At 39.5% G+C, this 23,376-nt stretch overlaps 1 protein-coding gene across 1 annotated transcript in view; it reads right to left on the bottom strand.

The window, feature by feature from the left end:
• Positions 1 to 4,190: 4,190 nt before the first annotated feature.
• The window catches only part of LOC149289102 (MLX-interacting protein-like), a 43,641-nt gene continuing 24,455 nt past the window's right edge, over positions 4,191 to 23,376 (bottom strand). The window contains exons 2-17 of the mRNA XM_089491088.1: positions 20,011 to 20,117; positions 18,822 to 18,907; positions 18,093 to 18,182; positions 16,305 to 16,346; positions 14,895 to 15,051; positions 13,641 to 13,730; positions 13,007 to 13,116; positions 12,155 to 12,746; positions 11,064 to 11,185; positions 10,488 to 10,659; positions 9,229 to 9,341; positions 8,051 to 8,152; positions 7,021 to 7,148; positions 6,660 to 6,783; positions 6,221 to 6,350; positions 4,191 to 4,312 (exon numbers count right to left, since the gene is read on the bottom strand). Coding sequence (XP_089347214.1) covers positions 4,191 to 4,312; positions 6,221 to 6,350; positions 6,660 to 6,783; positions 7,021 to 7,148; positions 8,051 to 8,152; positions 9,229 to 9,341; positions 10,488 to 10,659; positions 11,064 to 11,185; positions 12,155 to 12,746; positions 13,007 to 13,116; positions 13,641 to 13,730; positions 14,895 to 15,051; positions 16,305 to 16,346; positions 18,093 to 18,182; positions 18,822 to 18,907; positions 20,011 to 20,117 — 2,287 coding nt within the window. The remainder of the gene's footprint in view (positions 4,313 to 6,220; positions 6,351 to 6,659; positions 6,784 to 7,020; positions 7,149 to 8,050; positions 8,153 to 9,228; positions 9,342 to 10,487; positions 10,660 to 11,063; positions 11,186 to 12,154; positions 12,747 to 13,006; positions 13,117 to 13,640; positions 13,731 to 14,894; positions 15,052 to 16,304; positions 16,347 to 18,092; positions 18,183 to 18,821; positions 18,908 to 20,010; positions 20,118 to 23,376) is intronic.

Here is a 23,376-nt window from a genome sequence, read left to right as displayed (position 1 = left end):
ATGATATACCGTATTTGCTCAATTATAAGACGACCCCCCAAAATCTGAATATCAATTTAGGAAAAAAGAAAAAGCCTGAATATAAGACAACCCTATAGGAAAAAAAGTTTTACCAGTAAATGTTAATTCATCTAAACTATGTGAACAATTGATTGAGAAAAATATTTTGTTTTTATTTCCCTTTTTTACAACACGCCCCCCCAGTTATGCACATCTGCCCCCAGGCTTGCCACTCTGCCCCATGATATGCCTTTTAACCCTCTATATGCCACTGTGCCCCATGATATGCCTTTTAACCCTCTATATGCCACTGTGCCCCATGATATGCCTTTTGACCCCAATATGTGCCACTCTGCCTCCAGAATTGCCTTATACCCCTATATGCCACTCTGGCATTTAGGGGGTTAAAAGGCATATTATGGGGCAGAGTGGCATATAGGGAGGTATAAGGCATTTCTGGAGGCAGAGTGGCGTATAGAGGGTTAAAAGGCATTTCTGGAGGCAGAGTGGCACATATGGGGTCAAAAGGCATATTGTTAATACCGTATTTGCTCGATTATAAGACGACCCTGATTATAAGACGACCCCCCAAAATCTGAATATTAACTTAGGAAAAAAAGAAAAAGCCTGAATATAAGACGACCCTAAAGGAAAAAAGTTTTACCAGTAAATGTTAATTCATGTAAACTATTTTTTTTAATAAAAGCTATGATTGAGAAAAATATTTTTTTTGTTTTTATTTCTTGTATTTTCCAACCTGTCCCCCAGTTACGCACATCTGCCCCCAGGCTTGCCACTCCAATATGGCACTGTGGCCCATGATATGCCTTTTAACCCTCTATATGCCACTGTGCCCCATGGTATGCCTTTTGACCCCCTATGTGCCACTCTGCCTCCAGAAATGCCTTATACCCCTATATCCCATTCTGGCATTTAGGGGGTTAAAATGCATATTATGGGGCAGAGTGGCATATAGGGAGGTATAAGGCATTTCAGGAGGCAGAGTGGCATTAAGGGAGTTAAAAGGCATTGTATAGAGCACTCTGCCTCCAGAAATGCCTTATACCCCTATATGCCACTCTGGCATTTAGGGGGTTAAAATGCATATTATGGGGCAGAGTGGCATATAGGTGTATAAGGCATTTCAGGAGGCAGAGTGCTCTATTAAATGCCCCCTTAACGCCACTCCAGAAATGCCCTATGCCCCCATTTAACACACACACACACACACACACACACACACTCTCCCCTCCCCTCCCCTCTCAGCCCTCTCTTACCGGTGCTTCCAGCCGGGGCAGCGGGTTGACGTCGCCTTCTGCTGCAGCCGGAAGGAGGTGGAGTTGGCAGCGGGGGTTTGTCTGCGTCCGTCGCGTATACTTTCCCCGGCTGTCAGAGATCAGAGTTCCCCGCACCGGTGCGGGGAACTCTGATCTCTGACAGTCGGGGAAGGTTTGCGCGACGGACGCAGACAACCCCCGCTGCTAGCCACACCTCCTTCCGGCTGCAGCGGACGTTGTCTACGCGGATCGCGTAGACGTCAACCCGCTGCCCCGGCAATACAGCAGGAAGCACCGGTAAGTGTGTGTATGATGGGGGGGGGGGGGGTGAGACAGGAGGATCCAGGTCCCCTGCAGCGGTGCGGGGGATCTGGATCTTAGTCTCCTAATCAGACTCTATTTGAGGTCTGATTAGAAGACGACCCCGATTAGAAGACGAGGGGTATTTTTCAGAGCATTTGCTCTGAAAAAAACCTCGTCTTATAATCGAGCAAATACGGTACTCTCTTACTTTAACATTTATCACTTCTTCCCACTTGTGTGTACATGACTTACCTGTAATGTTCTTACTACATAATACAGACTGCATCTGGTTGTAAGCAGCAAGGAATAGAAAGAACTTACCAAAAAATGGTAGTTCAACAAATTTAAAGATTTGCTAACCACCTAACCCGCTCACCATGCAGAAGGCACGGAACGCAGCAACTAACCGCCTTCAGATGCTTTGAAATGAATCTCATCCACACGGTGGCTCAGATGATGTCAGATCTTTATTGCTTTATAACTCTTGCTGGTAAACATTATAACTCATGCACTGAACAATAAAAATTTAACAGCAAATGGATTTATATATTTATGGTAACTCACTTAAAAAAATAAAAACAAAATGTAACAGGTAATTCGGAAATTCCACTGAAGCACAACCTATTACAGGGGGTGCTGAATTTCAGACCTCAAGGGCCACAAACGCCAACTCAATAAGAATAAAAACTGATGAAACCACCTATATTCAAGCAGGGGTAACATAGCTGGCAACAGTCCTGACAGCTTGGCTTACATCTTGGCTGTCCTTGCAAATGTTCTGCATAGGACTGCTGGTAGCAAAGTCATCCATAGTGCCTGGATTGGGCTCTGTGCATGCAGGAACTTAACTGAGATGGGTTGCTCTATGAGCAAAATGCAGCATCATTTCATGACAATACCTGGGCATGGTGGGCAAAGCCGTGACATCATACAAGCGCAAGTATGCCTATGAGGGACCCTCACACAAACAAGCTAGTAAATATACCCACAGATGTTCTAGATTTGCCTCGAGGTCTTAAAAACACTAACCCACAATGCTTAAGACAAAAGCAGTATAGGAACAAAGGAAAGGAACTGCCTTCTAATGCGTCATTTAATTCACTCGAGTAGGAAAGAAATTCTAGTCTGGCCCACCCAAGGGAGCGTAAATCAATCTCTTTATTTGAGCATCTGGTAGTTGTGCTTTTTACTTAAGCAGACTTTGCCTTATTCTTATTTTTCCCTAATGTATTGTCGTTTTGGAAATGGTGGGAATTTGTGCTTCAGAAAATGACAGGAATTTTTAGACTGTAAATATAATAGACTTTATCCTGCTAAAATACTGGATAACAAAAAAAAATAAAAAACCCCACAAAACTATAAAGATTTTAATCACATCTTACAACCTCATTTTCATCTTCACATTTTTACTATACAAGCGCCTCCTTTTCTCCACTTCAATAAAATATATTCGCATGGCCCAAAATAATGGCTAAAATAGCTTAACGTGTGACATCTGAAGTGATGGATACTGCCCTTCACAGAACAATACAGGGGGAGCAAACAGGTGCCTTTCCAGGTGTTGCTGCTGAACTACAACTCCCATGAACCTCAGAGAGTCTTCCTCTTGCTAAAAAGTCTTCTTAAGAACCATGAGATTTGTTGCTCAGCAACATGAAGAGCCACCTGACATTACCCCTCAAATGTATAGGCTTTGGAACCTTTATGTTCCATTACATATACACAATTTTATTGTTTGAAAAACAAATACATGGTGCAAATTACCTGCAACAAAAAGACCCCTTGACTAAGCCTAGCTGGACGATAAGGAAAGAGCGAGATCAGAGACTTGCAAATCATTGCACATCGTCCTAACTGGCCCTCACCATTAGGTAATTTTAGGTAGTACTTCTGAAGGAAGCCTGATTACAATACATCAAGTACATAAACTCAGAGGAATAATAATAATATGCATACATATATTTTTTTATTATGTCAATCTGTTGTTATAGAGTATAGTATGATCTTAAGCATTGTCTTTCACGATAACGCATCTTATTTACCCCACCTGTCGGACAGGACATATCTCTTGAAAATGAGCATTGATCATGTCTTATAACAAATCGGTTCGAGTGTTTGTATATGCATTACATATTTGTTCATTCATGCGATATTGTATTATTGTATGTAACAACCCATCGCGCTTACCCCTTGTCTTTAACCCTTTTCAGTGTCGGAATGGAACTCACTGAAATCACCTGCTCAGAAGCGTAAGTCAAAAATATAAAGATTCAGTCACCAAGAACAAAAAAAAAAATACAGAAAATAAAAAGCTTTTTAAATTAAGTCACAAAATTGAATTTCCCTTTAACTATAAATTTGTTTCTGTGATTCCAAAACCCGATCTAGATACTTTTTTTTTGAGGTCATTAATGGAGAACGTTGATTTCGGTTTTTCACAGAGGACGTGACATCTTGCATTTAAAGGGAATTCCAGATGAACATGAATGTGTTTGTAGGTTGATCTCCTCTGTCAAGACTAGGTACACGGTATGGAGTGTTAAAGATCACCTGTGGAGACCTATGTAACATAAGACCATATTCACTTTCTTCTGCCTATCTGTCCATGGTTTAGGTATCCCTTCCACCTCTACTATTCTTATGGACAGCCTGCTTGGCTTGATCAGGCAGACTTGACGGGTCCATGAGGATGGATGTAGTTGTGCTCAGCTGACGGAGGGTACGTAGCACCACTGGGAAGGAAAGAGACAGAAAGAGGTCATTATAACTTACACATACACACACATTACACCACATAGTTTGATATACACACACATACATATATCTCAATATAAAAAGATATTTTAAGAAAACCTCTTTAAAATGGACACACACAGGATTATTCTTGACTGAAGCCAAAATGCATGTCAGATTGGTCAAACCAACAAAATGGTAATGTTAATGGTGACAGAATGACCTGTCATACAAGGACCCAAAGTACTCAAAGATGGCTCCAGCCTGGCTGCCAAACAGGCAGGAACTCCATTGTGTAAACTAATCCCATTAACAGGATGGCTGCCAGGGGGAGATTCAGTAGCTAAAGGGGATTAAAGGTTGGGTTGTCTACATGTCCCCGTTTATCAATGTTAATTTATGTTAATGAAGTTCTGTGGTTATATGAGTCTATGTTTTACATCAATAAACTGTTAATTCCTGCTGTACTCAGTTCAAGGTAGTTGTGTCTACTTATTGGGTACACATAGCAGGGTTCCAAGGTGTGCATGCTGGCTGGTGCTGGAAGTGATTCCGGGGACAGCAGGAGGATACATGTGGGTGATCTCTGGGAGTTACTACAGCTCTCTTGGTGAACCCATTACAGTAATTATGGTCCGCAACCATTGCCCTTTTTGGCCAACATATAAGGCCATGGATTGCATGGAAATAAAACAGGTTGTGTGTACTGAATGTTTTTTTTTTTATATGTTGAATATTCTAAATGCAGCAATATCCTTAATAGACATCCTTGGCCTCCCTTTGCAACGCATACCGTAGGTCATTTAGAAATGCTGCTGCTGTAAAACCCATATAAAAGACAACGAGTCCCTTTTTAACAGTATCATGTGGGGAACCAAAAAGGAAAGAAGGAAAAGAAGATGAAACTAGCTCTGTGTCTTCATTATCTCCAACTTTTAACATGCAAGATTAGTTTCTAGCCTTTCTTCTGAAAGGATTGTTGTAGCCAGGGCATCTACTATTGTAGGAATTACTTGTGTAAGTACTTACACCAGGGCTCGACAAATCCCAGGCGCCAGGTTGCCATGGCCACTCAGAATTTTGTCCTGGCGCCTAGGAGTTGGTCAGCCTCTTACATCCACAAAAAAATGCTCCGTGTCACCACGCGGGGGCGCTGCTGCTGTCTGCCCAGGAGTCTGGGCAGACAGCACAGCCACTCAGAGCCCGCCCCCGAGCCTGAGGTCACTCCCACGGAGTGATCCTGTAGGCTGAAACCGCGATTGCAGGAAAACCTGCAATAGCGTTTTCAGCTGCCACAGGCAGCTTCAGGAAAGGGGGTTGAGTGTTGATTGACACATCCCCCTGCTGCCTGATCGCTCCATGCGATCGTGGCATTTTAGGGGTTAATTCCCGTTTTGTACGGGGCTCTGCTGCTGGTGGTCTGCCTGGAAGCCCAGGCAGGCCAGCAACAGCAAAAACGAGTCCCCCCACAAGCCATTTGATGACTCCTGTAGGCATGGAAGCCTACAGCAGTCATCAGAGACTCCCCCCTGCAATGGCTGGTCTATAGACCAGCAACTGTGTCCCAGCTGCCAGAGGCAGCTTCAGGGACAGGGGGAGAGGGTTCTTCAGTCTCCACATGAGTGGAGAGCAGCCCCAACCCTCCACTGCTGCCTGATCGCTCCATTCGTGGCATTGCAGGGGTTAACATTTAAACATTATTAAAAAATAATAAAATAAAAAATAAAAAAACAGCACTGACCTGAAAGTCCAGGGTGCTTCCAGGTCAAACGCTGTGAGTTTAGTAAGTGGGCTGATGATGATCAGATCACTCCTAACCAACTGTTAGTTTAAAAAAAAAAATCCTGGCTCCTAACTTTTTTAGATGGCGCCTAGATTCACAACAAATTTGTCAAGCCCTGACTTACTCGGCCTCAAAGTAGGAAGAGAACAGTGCAGGCTGAGCCAATCGTGTGTGGTGCTGTACATCTCCTCGATGCTGTTTGTGGATACCATGTCATTGAAAGACTCAAAAAGAGGCTTTATGATGATACTGAACTGAAGTTATCAAGTAAAAGGAAATAACCACCATTAATATGGATAACCCATTAAATAAGCATCAGTATGCTTTTTACACCATAAAACATAAAATTAACACAAAAAACGCCTTGTGGTACGCTCCAGCTTATTTTTCAGAGCCTTTCAATATTCCCAAAATCTTACGTACGGGGGAGGGTTGATCACTAAAGGGTCAATAATTATAAAGCAGGATAGCCTTGTGAGTTGACTCATAACAACCAACAATTATTCAATACACTTAAGCATAAGCTATAATACAATACTACACAAATAGAAATGAAAGGATACAATCCAGAACTTCCAGTTCTGTAAAGTCTGACTCTTCACATATTTCTCAAACAGATCCCTCATATGATCAAATCTCTGTGGGGTTATGGGAACTCCAGTGGCTGGCAGCTGCTGTTGACAGGAACTAGAGAAAGGAAGAACATACTGTATATATGTATATATATGTATGATGTATGAAACCATTAAACCATTCACAGAAAAGACATCAAATATTGAAAAGCTGACATGTTCAAAATGGATTAGAATTTAGAACCTTTAAAGTTGTAGCAGAGTCGATTCCTGTTTTTTTAAATGGTCCAATGAAGGTGGATTACATAAATCATAAGTATACACGATGATAACAAAGTGAACGAAAACATACTTTATGGCAACATTCAGCTTTTCCACTTCCTCCCGGAGTCTTCTTGTCTCTTCCAGCACATGGGATCTTTCCTGCTGCAGTTTGGCAATATACTCCACAGTCTTCTGTAGTGTGATGGCATGACTAATCTGAATTGGCAAGAATATATTTATACATCATAGTTCTTGCCCTGCGTTATTAAATACATCATAATGCAGCCCACTATGGAAATATACAGCCATGTGATGTAGTCAAGGAACCAAAAAGAGGTTTATTTCTAGTCATCTACAAGCCTGCTTGCTGCTCTTACAGCACAATGTGCGTTTTGTTTCTAAAGGTTTGGCCCTTACAATGTAAATGGCCAGCGCCAAGCGCCATACCATACCCCTGATAAAGCTGGCACACTGATGGGTGAACCGCACGCCGGGCGCGCTCTTTTCCCTGAGAGGTGCTGGGGAAAATCCGATTAAAGAATTTGCTGAACTTTCCCTAGAGTATCTCCCTCTCCTCTCTATTGCTAGCAGCTTCTTCTGGTTTATATCGCCTTGGGTAGAGTAGCCTACCTTTGATAAGATTAGTTTCATGGCTATCTGTAGCTTATTACCTAATTGAGACCTGGGGGGCAGGTCATCCTAGCCTAGTAGTGTTCTTTTTTCCCCTTCTTAGAAGTCTTTATATAGTTTATATCTCACTATATTTTAGTTTTTATTTCCATTTGGCCATTTCTGAGCCATTTTTTGTCAGTTAGATTGGGTTAACCCCTAGTGGGCAATTTCCTCTCTCCATTAATGTTAAGAACTGATACATTGGGTTGTTAGGAACATCTCATGATATTTAGCAGAAAAAAAATATATACTTTATGCCACAACTTTTTCTTGGATTCTTTTTGGGAACTATTTGCTATGTATTAATTACTGGTCTTTTACGTGTATTCTTTCTGAACCCCCAAAATATATACCTTAAAAAAAATGTATTTTCCCCCTCTCTCCCCTGCCCTTGCTTCAGCACCAATAGCAGCATCTTATAAAGTCAGCTAAAAAAGTTAAATTACCGGTTTTGTGCTGGATGACACAAAACTGTTTAGTGTGTTGAAAGCGACCTTTATATTAAATCGCCTCATCTGTTCTGCAGCAATATGTTTCAGTCGTTTATTCTGTAAGAAAAACACAGTCTGGTTATAGAGGTATTATATATAATATACACACATATAAAGAGAAGGCATACACATATTACACACAGGTATTATAGTAACAATACATAGGTAATTATGAAAGCGAAAACCTGCCCAGCAAGCAAACGGGGTGCATAAATTTAAATTAAATGGAAATGCTAGTTCGATGGTGGAAATGTAGCTCGCAGAGTATGTTATCAGGGTATTGGAGTGGAGAGAATGGCTTGTCCAATATCTGTAGTAAACAAAGTAAATGTTGATACAATCTCTTGGCACGAATAGTAACGTAACAAATATAAAATTTGCATCACTACTAAATGGTGGACTCCTGAAGGCAGAGGCAGCCATTTTCTGGCAGGTCACAATGTTTTGTGGTAATCATGTGGTAATCATTGCTGTTTCTACCTACGGGGTCATACAAGAATCAAGTGAAAGTTGCATTTCTGTGAAACTCCTACCACCTCTTTCCCCTTCTGCTGTTAATAGAAAGAAGTATTTAATTTGCAAGGGTAAAGATGGAGAAAACATGTGGCGATATGAGTGCATGGTACCATTATTTTAGTTTATAGTCAATTAACTCAACCCAATATGCAAAGTGTCGAGGCTAGTGTAAGGTTTCATCAATAGTACTTGTTAATTCTTCACTGAAGGCAAAAAAAACTTTATTGGTGGTATCTGGAACTTACAAAGGGTGGTACCCTATGGATCTAAAATGCCCTGTAAATGTATACAAATATTTGCCTCTATTAAATAAAATACTACATTTCAAAAAACATATCTTGTGATCACTAATTTATTATCATCCTTTCGATGCCTTTTGGCTGGGCATGTCCACAAACAATTGTTGGCAATCATGGCTACTCCAAACTCAAAGACATTGTGCAAAATCACACAGCCAGAACGATACAGCATATCCCAAACATGGCCCACGTATCCTGTATCAGCAGGTTTCTCTGTTAATATGTAGTAATTAAATGCAGAAAAAAATGATTTTTGACACATAATTATGCTAAACAGACCCCTTAAGCCTGCAAACCAGTGACATTCAGAAATTGTACCTTGCAACTAAAGTTGTGAGAGTCGGCTGTGGATTTTCCTGAGTTTTGTGGGGGGCTGAGGCTGTGTTCAGATGCACAAGGGGACCCCTGCCTCGAATTCTGACAATCTCGGCCTTAAAAAAGACAATGTAGTGGTAAACCAGGATAGAAATACAACAAAAAACTGCCATACGTGTTACTAAATAATTTGACATTCTAGCAACATGTTGGTAGAGCTCCAGCCCGTATAGAAACTTTCAGGGGATTGGATCTCAGACTGTAGTTGATGGGGCATCTACAAGCCCCACAGTTTATAAATAAAATAAATGTGTTCATGGAAAGAATATGAGAGCTGAAACTTCAAAAGAAAGAAAGACCATTCTTAAGTGGACCTGCCATACTTCCAAACACTACAATTTTACACGTTACACACGCAATAATTCGTACAGATTAACTAAAGTGGATTACTACTACACAGATTATCTGTGATCATAACTACATGTCTTCTCTTCTCTAAATGATGTCACTTTCCCAAATCTTACCTTTTGTTGTTGACTCAAATACCATAACTGCATGAGTATAATAAGCACACACAAATTTACACACAATTTTTTATAATATATATTATATACATACATACACACACACACACACACACACACAGGATCTCCATTACAATTCCTTGCCATCAAGTTACTGTCCCTATTTGGTTTGTATTAGTTTGTATGCACTTTGAGCCTTTGTACGGCCAGATCAATGTATATAACCACCCAATTCCATTACATCGAAAAAAGCTGCACAAGCTATAGGCAGTCTAAACAAACTTGTACATGTACACGTACACTTTAATTTGATAGAAGTAAAGAATCTATACATATATCTTTGCATTTATTCTTGGTACTACTAATTGTAACACTGTAAACAAAAAAACTACTGGCTAACAGCTATCACCTAGTTTAACCCCTTCAGGACCGGCATTGGCAAACTGCGTCTTCCCTTGAAGGCAGTTTTTTTTAAAATATTTAAATTCTGTGCTCGTGATTCACTGCAAAGCGATCACGTGCACGGAACTGAGGGGGGGTGGCTGCTACGGATTGCTGGGGACACTGGGATCGCGCATCATCGATGAAGTACCTGGTACGTCCCGGTCTGCCGGTGACCTTTGACCCGGAAGTACCAGGTACGCCCAGGTCTTGAAGGGGTTAATAGCTTTCCAGACTGCAGAATAGATTAAAGAAAAAACAATATTTCTACAAAAGGTCTATAACCCCTGAGCTCACAGGATGAAGGTGAAGGAACAGTTCTGCTGGTCTGTGACGGAGTCTTTTCTCTCTTGACCAAAGGCTCAGTAGATGGACTGGGGAAGATCCGGGGCTGAGACTTTTGGCTACCCTGAGATTGTTGAGCTGGCCCAACAATAATACTGCCATGGAACTCTGCCACACCAGATGCCTATGAACGGAAGGAGGAACAAGAGGATCAGAGGCTTAGATGTAATGTAAAGGAAGTTCTACTTTACTGAAAGAGGGGTGAGATCAGTGGAACATCCTCCAAGCAGAGGTAGTAGAGACCAATACAGTGAGGGCATTTAAACATGCATAGGATATGCATAAAGCTATATTGAATCTAAGATGAGGTCAAATTATGGCTGTAATAGAAAAAAATACACTAAAGATACAAGATATCTATCTCGACTGCTGTAATACAGATTAAAAGCATGTTATTGTCTTAGACACAAGTGCGTCCAAATAAATGGCAAATGTACGGAACATATTATACAGCACAGCACTACATATGATATACACGTTGGCGCGCAGAACCTTAATATGACGAAAAGATCAAGATCAGCGTCTTACTCCTGCAATGCCAGCTGGTGCAATAACTACGTTGGACTGCGTTATCCTCGAAGCCAGCATGGTGTCTGTCTTGAGTGGGGCGGGGGACACTATGACAGCTTGCGTCTGACCTGTGAAGGAAGCTGAAAGAACCATTCAGATACCATGGATGGCAGTAAATATGAGGGAACATTCACCATCATGTCTAAAAACAGTTTGTACTCATTAAATTGTTCATTTAATTTCAAGGTCTATTGTGATCTTTAATTTACTAAACCTAATACATCATAGCAGCAATTGTATACTAGTAGAACTAGAAAGACCCAAATCTATACAGAGCAACTCAAACTTCAAAATTCAACTTACAGATGGCAATCTATATCCAGCAACAATGCATGCTTACTGGATGTAACTTCTATAGCTAAATACAGATCAGTTAAATACCGTAAAATCTTGGGTACAATACACACAATTTAGACGTTTTTTAAGCGCTGGGAGTGCATATTATACCCGCTGCCGGCAAAGTGTTCCCTTAGTCCCAGCATGCCGAGTCTGAGTGCCATGATATGACATCATTGTAACATATTTTCAAATTTGTGAAGTTGCAGGAAGGGCTTTTTAGGAAAAATAAATCATCTTATGGTACTCCATTTTACTGAAATAAACAGAGATATTGACTTACCCGGACAATGAACAATAAGCATTTAGATCTAAAGTGGAAAATTATGTTGAAAACTATTGAACTAATACAAATTATGATTTTGATGTTCACAAGTTTAAAAAGTAGGTAAGTGGTGGCCCAAACTGTCCACGTATAGTCCCTGACCCTGTGATACACCCTTCCCTCTCCTAAAGAAAAAGGCAAAATTTCCATGAATCTAACTGAAAAGCATAAAAAAATATTTAATCTAGGAAACCTAAAAAAGATTATTCCCCAATAAACATCTAATCTACAAGTGTTGCACATGTTTAACCCATAAATGAAGCAAATACAAACTTAAACTTCATGTTGGTACTTACCAATAATAAGAAGCAAAAATCTAAATTAGAACAAATAGCAGATAGTTCTCCGGGACGCACAAAAATGTCTAAATAACTATGTTTATACTTACCAGGGGCAAATAATAAAGATACAGTCTCTGGCTGAGGAGGAGCAGGCACAATTTTCTGAGGCTGCTTATTTTGCTTGACTCCAGAGGTGGGGAGCGCAAAGTATGTATGGTGGGTACTCTGTGGAGTTACCCCCGTTTGCAGTGAAATGTTACAAGGCACTTGTTGCTGAGTTGTAAGAATGAGGTTCTGGCTCTGGCTGAAGGTAGTTGCTGCAGGATTATTGGTAAGCGTGGCAGAGGCAGTGTGTGTGATAACAGAGTTACTGCAGAATGGAAACTTATTAGTGTCCGCCTGAACAAAAGAAGGCTGGGGTGCTAGGCGTGTATTTGGAGGCACAGTTGGTTGGGCAGATTGGGTTGGGAAGAGCGTCACTGGAGGGGGAAACACTGGGAAGAAATTCTGTTGGCTGCTTATAGAAGTCTCTGAAGTAAACTTGACTGGTTGATGAGCGCTAGACATGCTTCCCGCGCTTGCTGCTTGTTCTCTTCTCACTTCTGGGACACGTGGGAGGATGGAAGGAGGACCAGGGGATGGGATAAGCCCCTCATCTAGGTTCACAGGTGCTAGGGTGCTACTAGGCACGACAGTAGGCTAGAAAAAAAACAATTTATAACCGTTATTTTTGAGCTTTCAAAGACTTTACATTGATTCTCCAAGGGTGCCATTTGGTAAAGGACTGGTTAACTGGGTCACCATTCTGTCCACAGTGGTCAATGTACATGACCTGCTGGTGAGCTCATTATCAGGAGAGCCATGTTTTAATCAAAAGCCAGCATTAAAATCGTGTGTCAAATATTTGTTAAATTGCATATACGATTGTTACTTACTCATAAAAATAAAATAAGTCTTACCTGCAATGCCTGACTACAAGAGCGTAAAGTAGTGTCAGACATTGGGACGGGGGGAACAGCCGAGGCAGAATTGAAGAATCCTGATGGCAGACGATTGGAGGGGAAGATATCTGGAATAGAAGTTTCAATGGGTCAGGAACACACACAGAGATTTGACCTTCAAGTATTTCCAATAATTAGTATTTTGTTTTCACAATGGGAGTGTACAAGGGAATTCTCTTTGGAAAGCAAGGCATCACAAAACTGCAAGACTTATCTCTGGCATCCTAAATGAAAAACAATCATTTCTCACTTAGTTTATCAATTAAAATTAATTTCCTATGTGTAATTATTTGCACATTATAGTGCAGTACTCTATAGATCCCTGGTGCGTTTTGGTTACACAGAAAATGTCCGATCCGTTTCCTTAAAAATCTTAGTTCTTTACAAAATTATCCCTGTGTAAGCGTATATCTCTCTCTAGACCGGATTGAACAAGCCAAGGCCAAGCCAGACAGGCTCCCTTGAATCCTAACTCAATACCAGGAAAGTCTTTGCACAGACCAACATAGCATTTAGCGCCACATTATACCGTATAGACTGAAGGAAGGATAAATGTTTTCTCAGATGATGCAAATGATGCTCACCCACTCACCCTGAAAGGTTTCAAAAGTGTCCATTAGATCCAAGTTGGGCTGGAGCGGAAACAGCTCAGGTTGTATCATATCTGCATTCCCGGCATAAGCTGAAATACACACCAAGTTACAATCGATACAAGGGTCTCAAAATATAGATTACATAAATGTAGCTGCTATCTTTCTCCTAAAGAAAGTAACTGTAATGAAAATGAAAAAGTATAGTAAAGAGAGTGTCAACAGCAAGACGGAGAGGTATGGGGTATTATGTGTCCTACAGAAAACGTAAGTCGGGAATAGATACAAGGTGCATAGACTGCACATTAACATAATAATGCGATGGATAATATTAAGCTGAAATAGTCTTTGGCGTTTAGCTTAACATAAACAACAAATATTTTCGGAGACAACAAATAGGTTGGATAGAACAGGGTACAAACATGGGAATGAGACTCTTAAGCAAAGTACGCAAGGAGGCATCAGCATGTTCTGTTATGCTGGTGAAAGCATCTTTTGAAGAGTTGGTATCTGCCATAAGAGACCCAGGTGATTAAATACCCACTTGATATTTGGACCTATCTACTAGATGTCCACATCGTTGTCACCCCATGTTGTGAGCTGTAAGTTGTTTAAATCGAGTGCAGTCTGCTGAATGCGGGGCAGTTATATTTCACCTGTACACATTCTTTAAGGATGCTGGAAGTCCTCAAGACACAGGAACAGGGAAGGGTGTATTAATTACCATTCTATTATAATAGAGAGATTCATAAAAACTGGACCCTCTGTGTGCCTTTGAGGACTGGGTTGGAAACCACTCTCTGTCATGTTATCCGTTCATTCTAAAGGATCGTTCCTCTTGTTGGCATTTGTTAATTAGGGGAAAATATACAACTTGGAATAAGTATAGAAGCGCCTAGAAAGTAGTTTTCATGAAGAGTTGGGCAGTTCATCCAAATTTCAAGCACAGCATACGTAAAAAATGGTAAAATTCACCAAGAATGTTGTTGCTGATCAAACCTTAGCTGACGACAACTTTTTCTAATACATAACACTGCTTATTTCAAAGGCTTCAGACATGCAAGTACTTGCCGATATTGCAGAAAGAGTTGAGGAGCGAGACATGGGTTTGTATTTTTAATTGCGTACTAAATTTAGTGTTATAAAAGTCGATAAACCCAGTTCCCTATTACTACTTTCCATATTGATGCAAAGTATCAAACACAGAATTCCCTTCATTACAGTGTTAGAAAAATGAATCTAAAAAAGGTACTTACATGTCTCTTTGGGGTATTGCTGATGTGAATAAATAGTAGAAAATAAAGTGTCACTGAACTCCGCCATAAGCAGTTCCATGTCCAAGAAAGGCTCTTCCTCCATCGGGACTGGGGTTTCTCTGCCATCCACACGGTTCCATGGGACAACATCATCATCCTGAAATGCGATTATTATTTTTAAAATTACCTCAATCTTGAAATGCAAATACGGGCCGTGACTGACAGACTCTATCACCATTATGAGTTTGATTACTATGGAATTCCACTTAAAGTAAGTGTACACATTGCTGTACACTATTAGCGATTGTTTTTTTTTTTTTTTTTTTAAAGACAATTCTGGCACTAGATGTTGGTTTTAAGTAGGGTAATTTACATAGAGTATATTGTTTAGGAATATCTGATAACCTTAAAATTTATTACCCAGTTTTCCGCCCAAAATCTTCATCTATAAAAATGAAGACATGATCAAGGAGAACACGCTCACCAGAAAAGCTTCATAAATTAAACGGACTACATAGATATGAATGCACAACAAAATGAATAAAGAAGGTGGCACTCCTGGGAGGATTGTGTTATGAGGTGATGGCATCCATTAGCCATCACTTGCCACTAATAAAAGGCTTTAAACACGCATGAGGGATTTATAGGCGTGTGGCACACACTGGAATACAGAATGAAAAGTAATACATTTATGGTCTGCGGTTATAACTTATAAAGAATAAATATACTCGCTTGAGGCTGTTGAAGAGACACTTACAAACAAGGCCGATGTACAAATAAACAAACACGGCTCAGGTGGCCAAAAGGTATTCGAAATAAATTTGAGATGTAAATTTTGGACATCAGAGGTAATAAAGTGAACCGCCAGATTTTACAGGGTTCCAATTCATGACATAAAGCAATCAATTCTTTGTATGTGCAATCAGGATACCCAATATGCAATGTGTGATTTTTCTTTTCTTTTTAACTACTACGTGCAATGTTTCAATGTAAACCGCTTCTCGCTGTGCTGAAATATTAGTTCTATGAATGTAAAGAGAGACATGTCGTTAATGTTGTTTTAAGGATCTACTCAATGTAAATGGCTTATTAAATGGGATCGCTTTATATTTCCACGTAAATAAGAGCAGGTTTTCCCTTCGAGGATAACATTACCAAACACCCTTAACACAAACCGAGGCCTACACCCCGCCTTGTCAACCAAATCGCTTGACGTGAGAACATTGTGGAATGTGCAACCTATGCAGCTGTTGCATAACTAAAAGGAAGTACTACAGATCTACAACAATTGGTCTGTTTTGTAACATATGTGGCAATATGCTGCGTGCGCTAGCATACCTCTGTAAATAATTCACGGATTCTGATCTAACTAGTTTGTTCTGTATTTCAGTAGATCAATGCGACACTTACTTTAACCAAGCTGGAGAGGTCCTCATCTTTGTGCTTCTGTAACTATTGAAAAGAAATAAATGCGTTTGCAATTGATCAGTACAACATTTATTATTTTTACAAGGTCACCTTGGCAGAAACCAACATCGCTCGTTAAAAACAAGGAGCTAGCATTCATTTATAAAATGGTCAGATGCTAGAAGCATTCCCAATAAAGTTAATTAATATTAAAATTCTTTAATAGGCAGCAAAGAACCAATCAATACGAACATCACTGTCCAGACAAAATGTAGAAATATTAACGACACACATTATGTACAATACTTGCTTAAAAAAATACAATTCTAATTGCAGTAGTTTGACAATCGGCTCTATACGACATCCTAGAAATGATTTCATTTTTGCTGCATAGCCTTTATTACTCCTTCATACGCTTAATAAAGACTATGTGCATCTGAGACACAGAAACTTCTGTTATAGTTCAATGAAAGCACAGTGTGCTGGACAATCTTTCAGTTATATTTGATGAGTTGTCTGACCCTTGATTTGTCACCTATATTTCGTGTTGTTGCCTTATAGTCTATATTTATCTTTTATTCTTAGTACATTTATTTGTCCTAATCATATCACATGTGAAAACGACCAACGCCGAAGATCAAGCAGGGTGAGACATTTCAATGAGTGATGAAATAGCTAGGAAATGTAGGTATACTATTATATATATTAAAATCCCCCCATACTTCCGTGCCATCTGCTATGTCACAGATCGCTGTGCATGAAATTGGGAACGATCAAACAGGCACACACGCTCATACAGCACCCAGGCAGCCATATTGCAAATCTCCAGGAACTGGCACCCGTAGAGCTCAGATAAGTACAATTGTTTATATATACCTTTGCATACATACATTGGATGACTGGTCCACTTTATGGATGTTTTGCCCATGACAAATTCTTCATTATTGGGAATGTAATGTACAGCAAAGTTGAGATATAGAATATGTCATAGCTCTATGATTTGTTGTATAAATTGGGATTTTGACTTTGTAGCCATGTACACTTTGATTTGATAAAAATGAAATATGCGTATGTACAGCCAAAGACACAACATGGCCTGTATGATATCAGATGCAAAGAAAAAACCCCAAAACATAAAATAAAAATATTATCATTATATATTCAAGAACCCAGCTCAAAAAACGCTTCAGGGACATTCAGCTTTGATGAATGACCTAAACTGTGTTCAACAATCCTAAGGATGATCAAACTAGGCTTGGATGTGAAAATTTTGAGACCTTTCAGGAGAACGAATTCAAGTTGCAGAAGAAAAAATAAAGATGTATGTTCCACTTGTTTCATGATCTAATTTCCCATGAGCTGCCAGTCTGTAGGGTAATTTTGGAAGCCAATCAAATCTCCAATCAGAAAGAGCAGATGGGCAGCTTTGCTACCATCGCTACTAGTGGCATATAAGTGCTCTATACCTATAACCTCCAACCCCTATATTTAACTTTTCAAATAAGACAAAATTGTTTACATCATTTAGAGGGTGAATTATAACAAATAACGTAATAACAAACAGCCGTAAAAAACACATTTTACTAATACCAGAGAGCATTGCTTTTAAAAAGGTATAAACTTAAAATAAAAAATACGATGTTAACTATAACATCTTCACTGTGTAAGGGACCTCTCCACGTGTATGTGTATGGCTGTTTTGCTTTGGAAATACAATACAAATATGACAATTCAATAAAAGGTACTCTCAAACACGGATTCAACAAGGAATTCTTCCACAAAGAAACCTACCCTTTTCTTGAAGTATGTTCTCCACTTGTGATATTCTCGAACTACTATCTCAATTCTTCTTTTCCAGTACTTTCCATCCGTAGCTATTGCCTGGAGAGGAAAGACAGATGTATACTAATTAAAAAGGGTTACACAGACAATAAGTACAATATATATAAGGGACAGTAATGCAATTTTATGTCTTTCAGGGATCACTGAAACTCCAGTTTTTATCCAACAGCATAGTGGGCTAGCATCACATGCATTAGTTTATCATTTTCCTACGACCATAGGATATCCGTCAAAAACTGCTACAGAATTCTCACCGACGTCATCAATTATGAGAGTACGTAGTATAAATGAACCCATTCAGCGCTAAAGATCAGTATTTAATTGTAAGTATAAAACATATAAAGACATTCATGAGATAAACATGCAGACCAAGGGCCAAACAAGCAACATGTCAAACAATCAACTTCTTCAAGATCCCAGAAGTTATCCACGCAGTGCTTCTTTGGCACTTCTTTACAATATTATTCTATTAATGGTATATAGTATTTATTTATTACATGCGCCACAGGTTCATAAATCGTCAAAAGCGCGTGTTTATGGCCTAATCTACAGCATCTTGGTTGTATGTCCTAGTAGCAATATTGCATCTTAATCTCGGCCACACAAACAGGAGCCAGAATATATACAGACACAAGTACATTTTTTATATTATCTTATAAAATAGCTAGAAACCCATACCTCAGGCCGACGGTGCTCATCAAAATCTATTGATGCATCGAGAGGGGTCACAAAGTGGCACACTGGGTTTTGACGTTTTTCTATATCTGGAAGGAAAAAAATAGCGATCTTTAGAAAAGAGATAAAACACAACGTCAACACAAAGCAGAAATTGTTGTAGGAAATAAAGAATGTGCACGTCTGAGGAACTATAAACCACACCATAACTCAGCAAAGCATGCAAATGCCCTGCAAGAAATTTTATGGGAAAAATGAATAGGAAAAGCTGACAAACCCTTTCAAATATGCAAAACTCACTGCAGTGAGACAGAACAAGCAGATAAGAGATGCCAACTGGTTCTTATATACTCCAAGATAATGAGGCTTATTCATTAAAGCAGGAATTGCAGGAAAGTTGTGGCTTCAACTCACTGTGCTTATTAAAATGCCATCCTACAAGAAGGGCTTAGCGCTGGCACGGTTCAGTGGGTAAGGTGACTTGCAAGAACCCACTGTGGAAACCGCAATTCTCCTTTCAACTCCCGCATTTGTGGATAAACTCCATTATCTTCTATATAAAATAACTTCTAACATAGCAAAGAAGTCCATGTCAAAATGAGTCTGTAAACTGTGGTATAAAATATAGGCAAAACAGAATCTCATTTTAAATGTACTGCACCTAAGTTTCACAGCGTAAACCGATAATTTTGATATACGAGGGACGTTCGAAAAGTTTCTGCACTTTTATATTTTCGTTGGAAACGGCGAAGGCGGGAGGAGTAGTAATTGCCTTATATTGCATTAACAAAAAGTGTGGAAACTTTTTGAACGTCCCTCATAGATCTTCTTCCAATTACATATCAGTTATACCAAACCTGATCAGATTGTGTACACGGATTCAGTGGAAGCTGCAGATTCTGCAGGTTTCCAATTGTTGAGGCTTCTAATAATCCTGAGATTACCTAGAGACATGGCCTTTTCAAGGAACTGGGCCCAAATGTAATAAAGTAGCTCCAATCCAATCAAAGCCCAGGTGAAATCTAAGGGCCTAACTTTGTTTCAATAAAATTAAATTATGTGTGAAAGTTTCAAAGCGATAGCCCTGTGATTACAAAGAGTGCAGTTATACAGTCATAGAACACAAGTATTTCATTACATCGCTAAGGCAAAAAAAGGATTAGACATCATACTGTAGCCGAGCTCTACTTACACTGCATGTACCATGCACGCCAAATGGCATTATTAAGACGGATTTTATCTCTCCACTGAAGCTTTAAGCCCTTGAAGTTCTTCCATTTGGGTGATACCAACTTCCCACTAAAAAGAGACAAAATATTAAGAATAAAATGATGCTGTCCCAGACATTCAAAAATCACAAAAAAAAAGCAATGTAATGAAAAAACATTGACAGGTCCAGTACCTGGAATTGAATAGCCCCCACCTTCAAAAATCTGCCCTACTGTTTTTATTTCTAGCCGTGTGAGAAGGTTGGATAATTCTGGCAAACACGTATGTTTTATCATTGGCAATGTGAATGTATATTCTCAGGCAGTTTCATAACAGAAGACGTTATTTATCGTACCCTAACCACTGTGAATATTTTGAGAACTCGAGCACACTTCGTGCCAAAGCAGAGCACAGCAAAGCTTCAGTCTTCCAGTAGTTCTAGATGACGTCAAACAGACCTCTTTTTACAGTTGTGTATTCTGTGCTGGGTAAAGAGCAATGACCCAAGATAATTACTATAATGGTAAGTCTAGATAATCACCATTTTACGTATTCATAAATCTCTCTACAAGGGTTAGCTTCAGGATGAAGCTCGCGAGAGGCCAAGGTACTTCAACACAAAAGTTATTGTCAAGTCAAGTCCTCTTTGATAATCAGCAGAGACTCATCAGAGGTATTTAGCAATGCTGTTCTGTCAACTTTTTAACCAGACCAAAATACAGCGATTACTGCTCATCCACACAGATCTCTACATTAAACTGTGCAGCTTAATGTAGAGATCTGTGTGGATGAACCACAGCAGACCCAAATTCAGCCCTAAGAGGAATAAGTGGAGAACAAGAAAGACTCAGTAGGTGGCACTGCTGGAGAGATTTAACCGTCCGACTGAGCGCTCAAACCTGTAAACATATCCTTCTAAAGACAGCCAAAAGTTTTCCGCACCAAAAAACAATAGGGTTGGGCAGCGAGCAGTAGTCTACGTATTTGTTTTCAGAAGTAGGTGACATCAACCAGAACGATATCAGAGGAGGACCCAGCCGGTATGCTGGGATACCCTTAAATTACATTTTGTTTCGCAATCTTTTTGTCTCAAATGCCAACACAGGGGAGATATTTAACTATATCCACTAACTAACACTATTTATAGCTTGTGCTTTAATCTCCATGGAGCCAAAATTATTTGCTATCTAATCGATTTCAGTCCTGAAACTTTCTCCCTTGGAGATAAGTAAAGGGGGAGGAATAATCATGTAGATCCTGAAAACAGGAACCTAAGATACTTTTCCCTCCAGTATACACATACAATGGGTTTGAATACAGATATACAGGATTTATTGTATTCTGTAAACTCAACAGTATGTGTTTATTCTGCATGTAGAAAATGTAGGGCTTGCTGAAAGCGACAGATACCGTTTAAGATTTGTCCACAAGCCGTATGTGTAGATACCAGTTACTACTTTAATACCTATACGTGTCTTTTATATACACACAAATACATTTACATATATCACAATTCCTCAAAAATTATGGGTAATGTTAATCAAGTTAAAACTGGAGCAATTTTGGGACAAACATTTACATTTAGCACTTTATGAAGGTATTTCCTTAGCCTTTGCACCTATGGCCCAATATTACTATTACCCGTAGCTTTGGCTTACGACTTAGATTTCATGCAAAGTAAGATCGCAGACAGGCTGGGGTGCCAGACACGACAGCTGTACGTCGTAACAGGTGATGTGCTTAAAAAATCCCCAATAACAGTGTTGTCCCGAAAAAGTATTGAAAAGATTTGCTAAATGCCTATAACTCCACAAACAAGAGAATTTATTGGCGCAGGTGTAAACATATAAAATGCAGGGACGTGAAGCATTAACGGGATGTTTCATCCTCCCCCATCACACTGATAAACTAGAAGTGGTACTTTTTTAAAGCCAGCAGCAATTTTTTTTTGCGACTGCATTTCTGCAAATGTTTGGCAAAAAAAATTAAGCTGAACTGGTCGGTTATATTTACATCAGAAACCACTATATGTTTGTGCCGAGTTGCATTATATACATAAGGCATATAAACAGCTTTGGTTTATGCTCCATTGGTTAATGTAAAGATTTTTTTTCCTGACATGTTTTACTTGGTTTGGAAACAGCTTCTACTGAAACATACTACTACTGAATGTATTTTCTAGATCTACAAGCCACAGCCCTTTTTGATTTGCGCAATCCGAGTTTTGTTCACTTATGTAACTCGGACAGAACTATCAGGGTTCCAAGCATACTAAAAATCTAAGGCAAATTCCTCATTAGTATTATACATTATTTATAAAGTGCCGACAGATTCCGCAGTGCTGTGCAAGATGAAAATTTTACAGATAACTTCAAGTACAATACAGCAATTGACATACAGATACAAGAGGAATGAAGGACTCTGTTCCAGTAGGAACTTACAATCTAGGTGACACCTATTCACACCTTTCTATGGCATGCTGGAGTTATTCTACCTGAGGATCTGTCCCTCCATTGAGATAGATCAGTGTCTACCTGCTACCCATACAAACCAGGGTGATGCAGAAGAAGAAAGATGTTTGCCAACAAACGTCTCATGGTTTCCCTATTAGACCGCCAAGAAGAGGGAGCCATATTGGGTGTCTTGGGGAAAAGCCACAAGTGCGTTCTGTGTAAAGTGTATAACAATTTCACCAAGATCAATAATGATTTCTGCATGTTTACATAGTCAGATAATTTGAATACAGCATCTCTCTGTCAATAGCTGACATTGTCCACATACACATTACACTATACTACAGGAGGGCGCAGGAAACTTAGCCAATAACGAACTAGCCCACCTAGGATGCCCTTTTGTAAACCAGCTTCTTAGTTTACATTTACATACTTTATATTATATATATATATATATATATATATATATATATATATATATATATAATGTCATCAGGATAGTTTCACACTCATTCTTAAATTCCTTTCCGGGGCTTCCAGCTTGCCCTTGTTGGCACCGAGTGTCTGTTTATCTAGCTGCTCGGAACACTTCAATGAGTGCACTGTAAACGTTTGGCCATTAGCTACACCTACCTCACCCCCTTCAAAGAGTAAAATACAATCAATGCACACCGTGAGCTCTTATAAAAGCAGAGTGCCCAACTTTAGTTTTGTTGCCTATACTTGGACAGTCCCCAAATATTTTTTACATTTCTGCTTGCCTATTGTGTTGTACTGAGAAACACATTGGCACTTCCTAAACAAACATTGCCTACTAAGAATTAAAAGAGCATCATTTTCCGACACATATGCTCCATTTTTAGAAATCTAATAGTTTCTAAGACCTCTCCTTCCCC

The sequence above is a fragment of the Sceloporus occidentalis genome, unplaced genomic scaffold, assembly GCF_023333645.1.
Source record: "Sceloporus occidentalis isolate IW3139 unplaced genomic scaffold, rSceOcc1.0.p SCAF_48, whole genome shotgun sequence".
NCBI classification, from domain to species: domain Eukaryota; kingdom Metazoa; phylum Chordata; class Lepidosauria; order Squamata; family Phrynosomatidae; genus Sceloporus; species Sceloporus occidentalis.
Note: the sequence above shows the minus strand (reverse complement) of the source record. Positions and strands in the feature narration are given on the sequence as shown.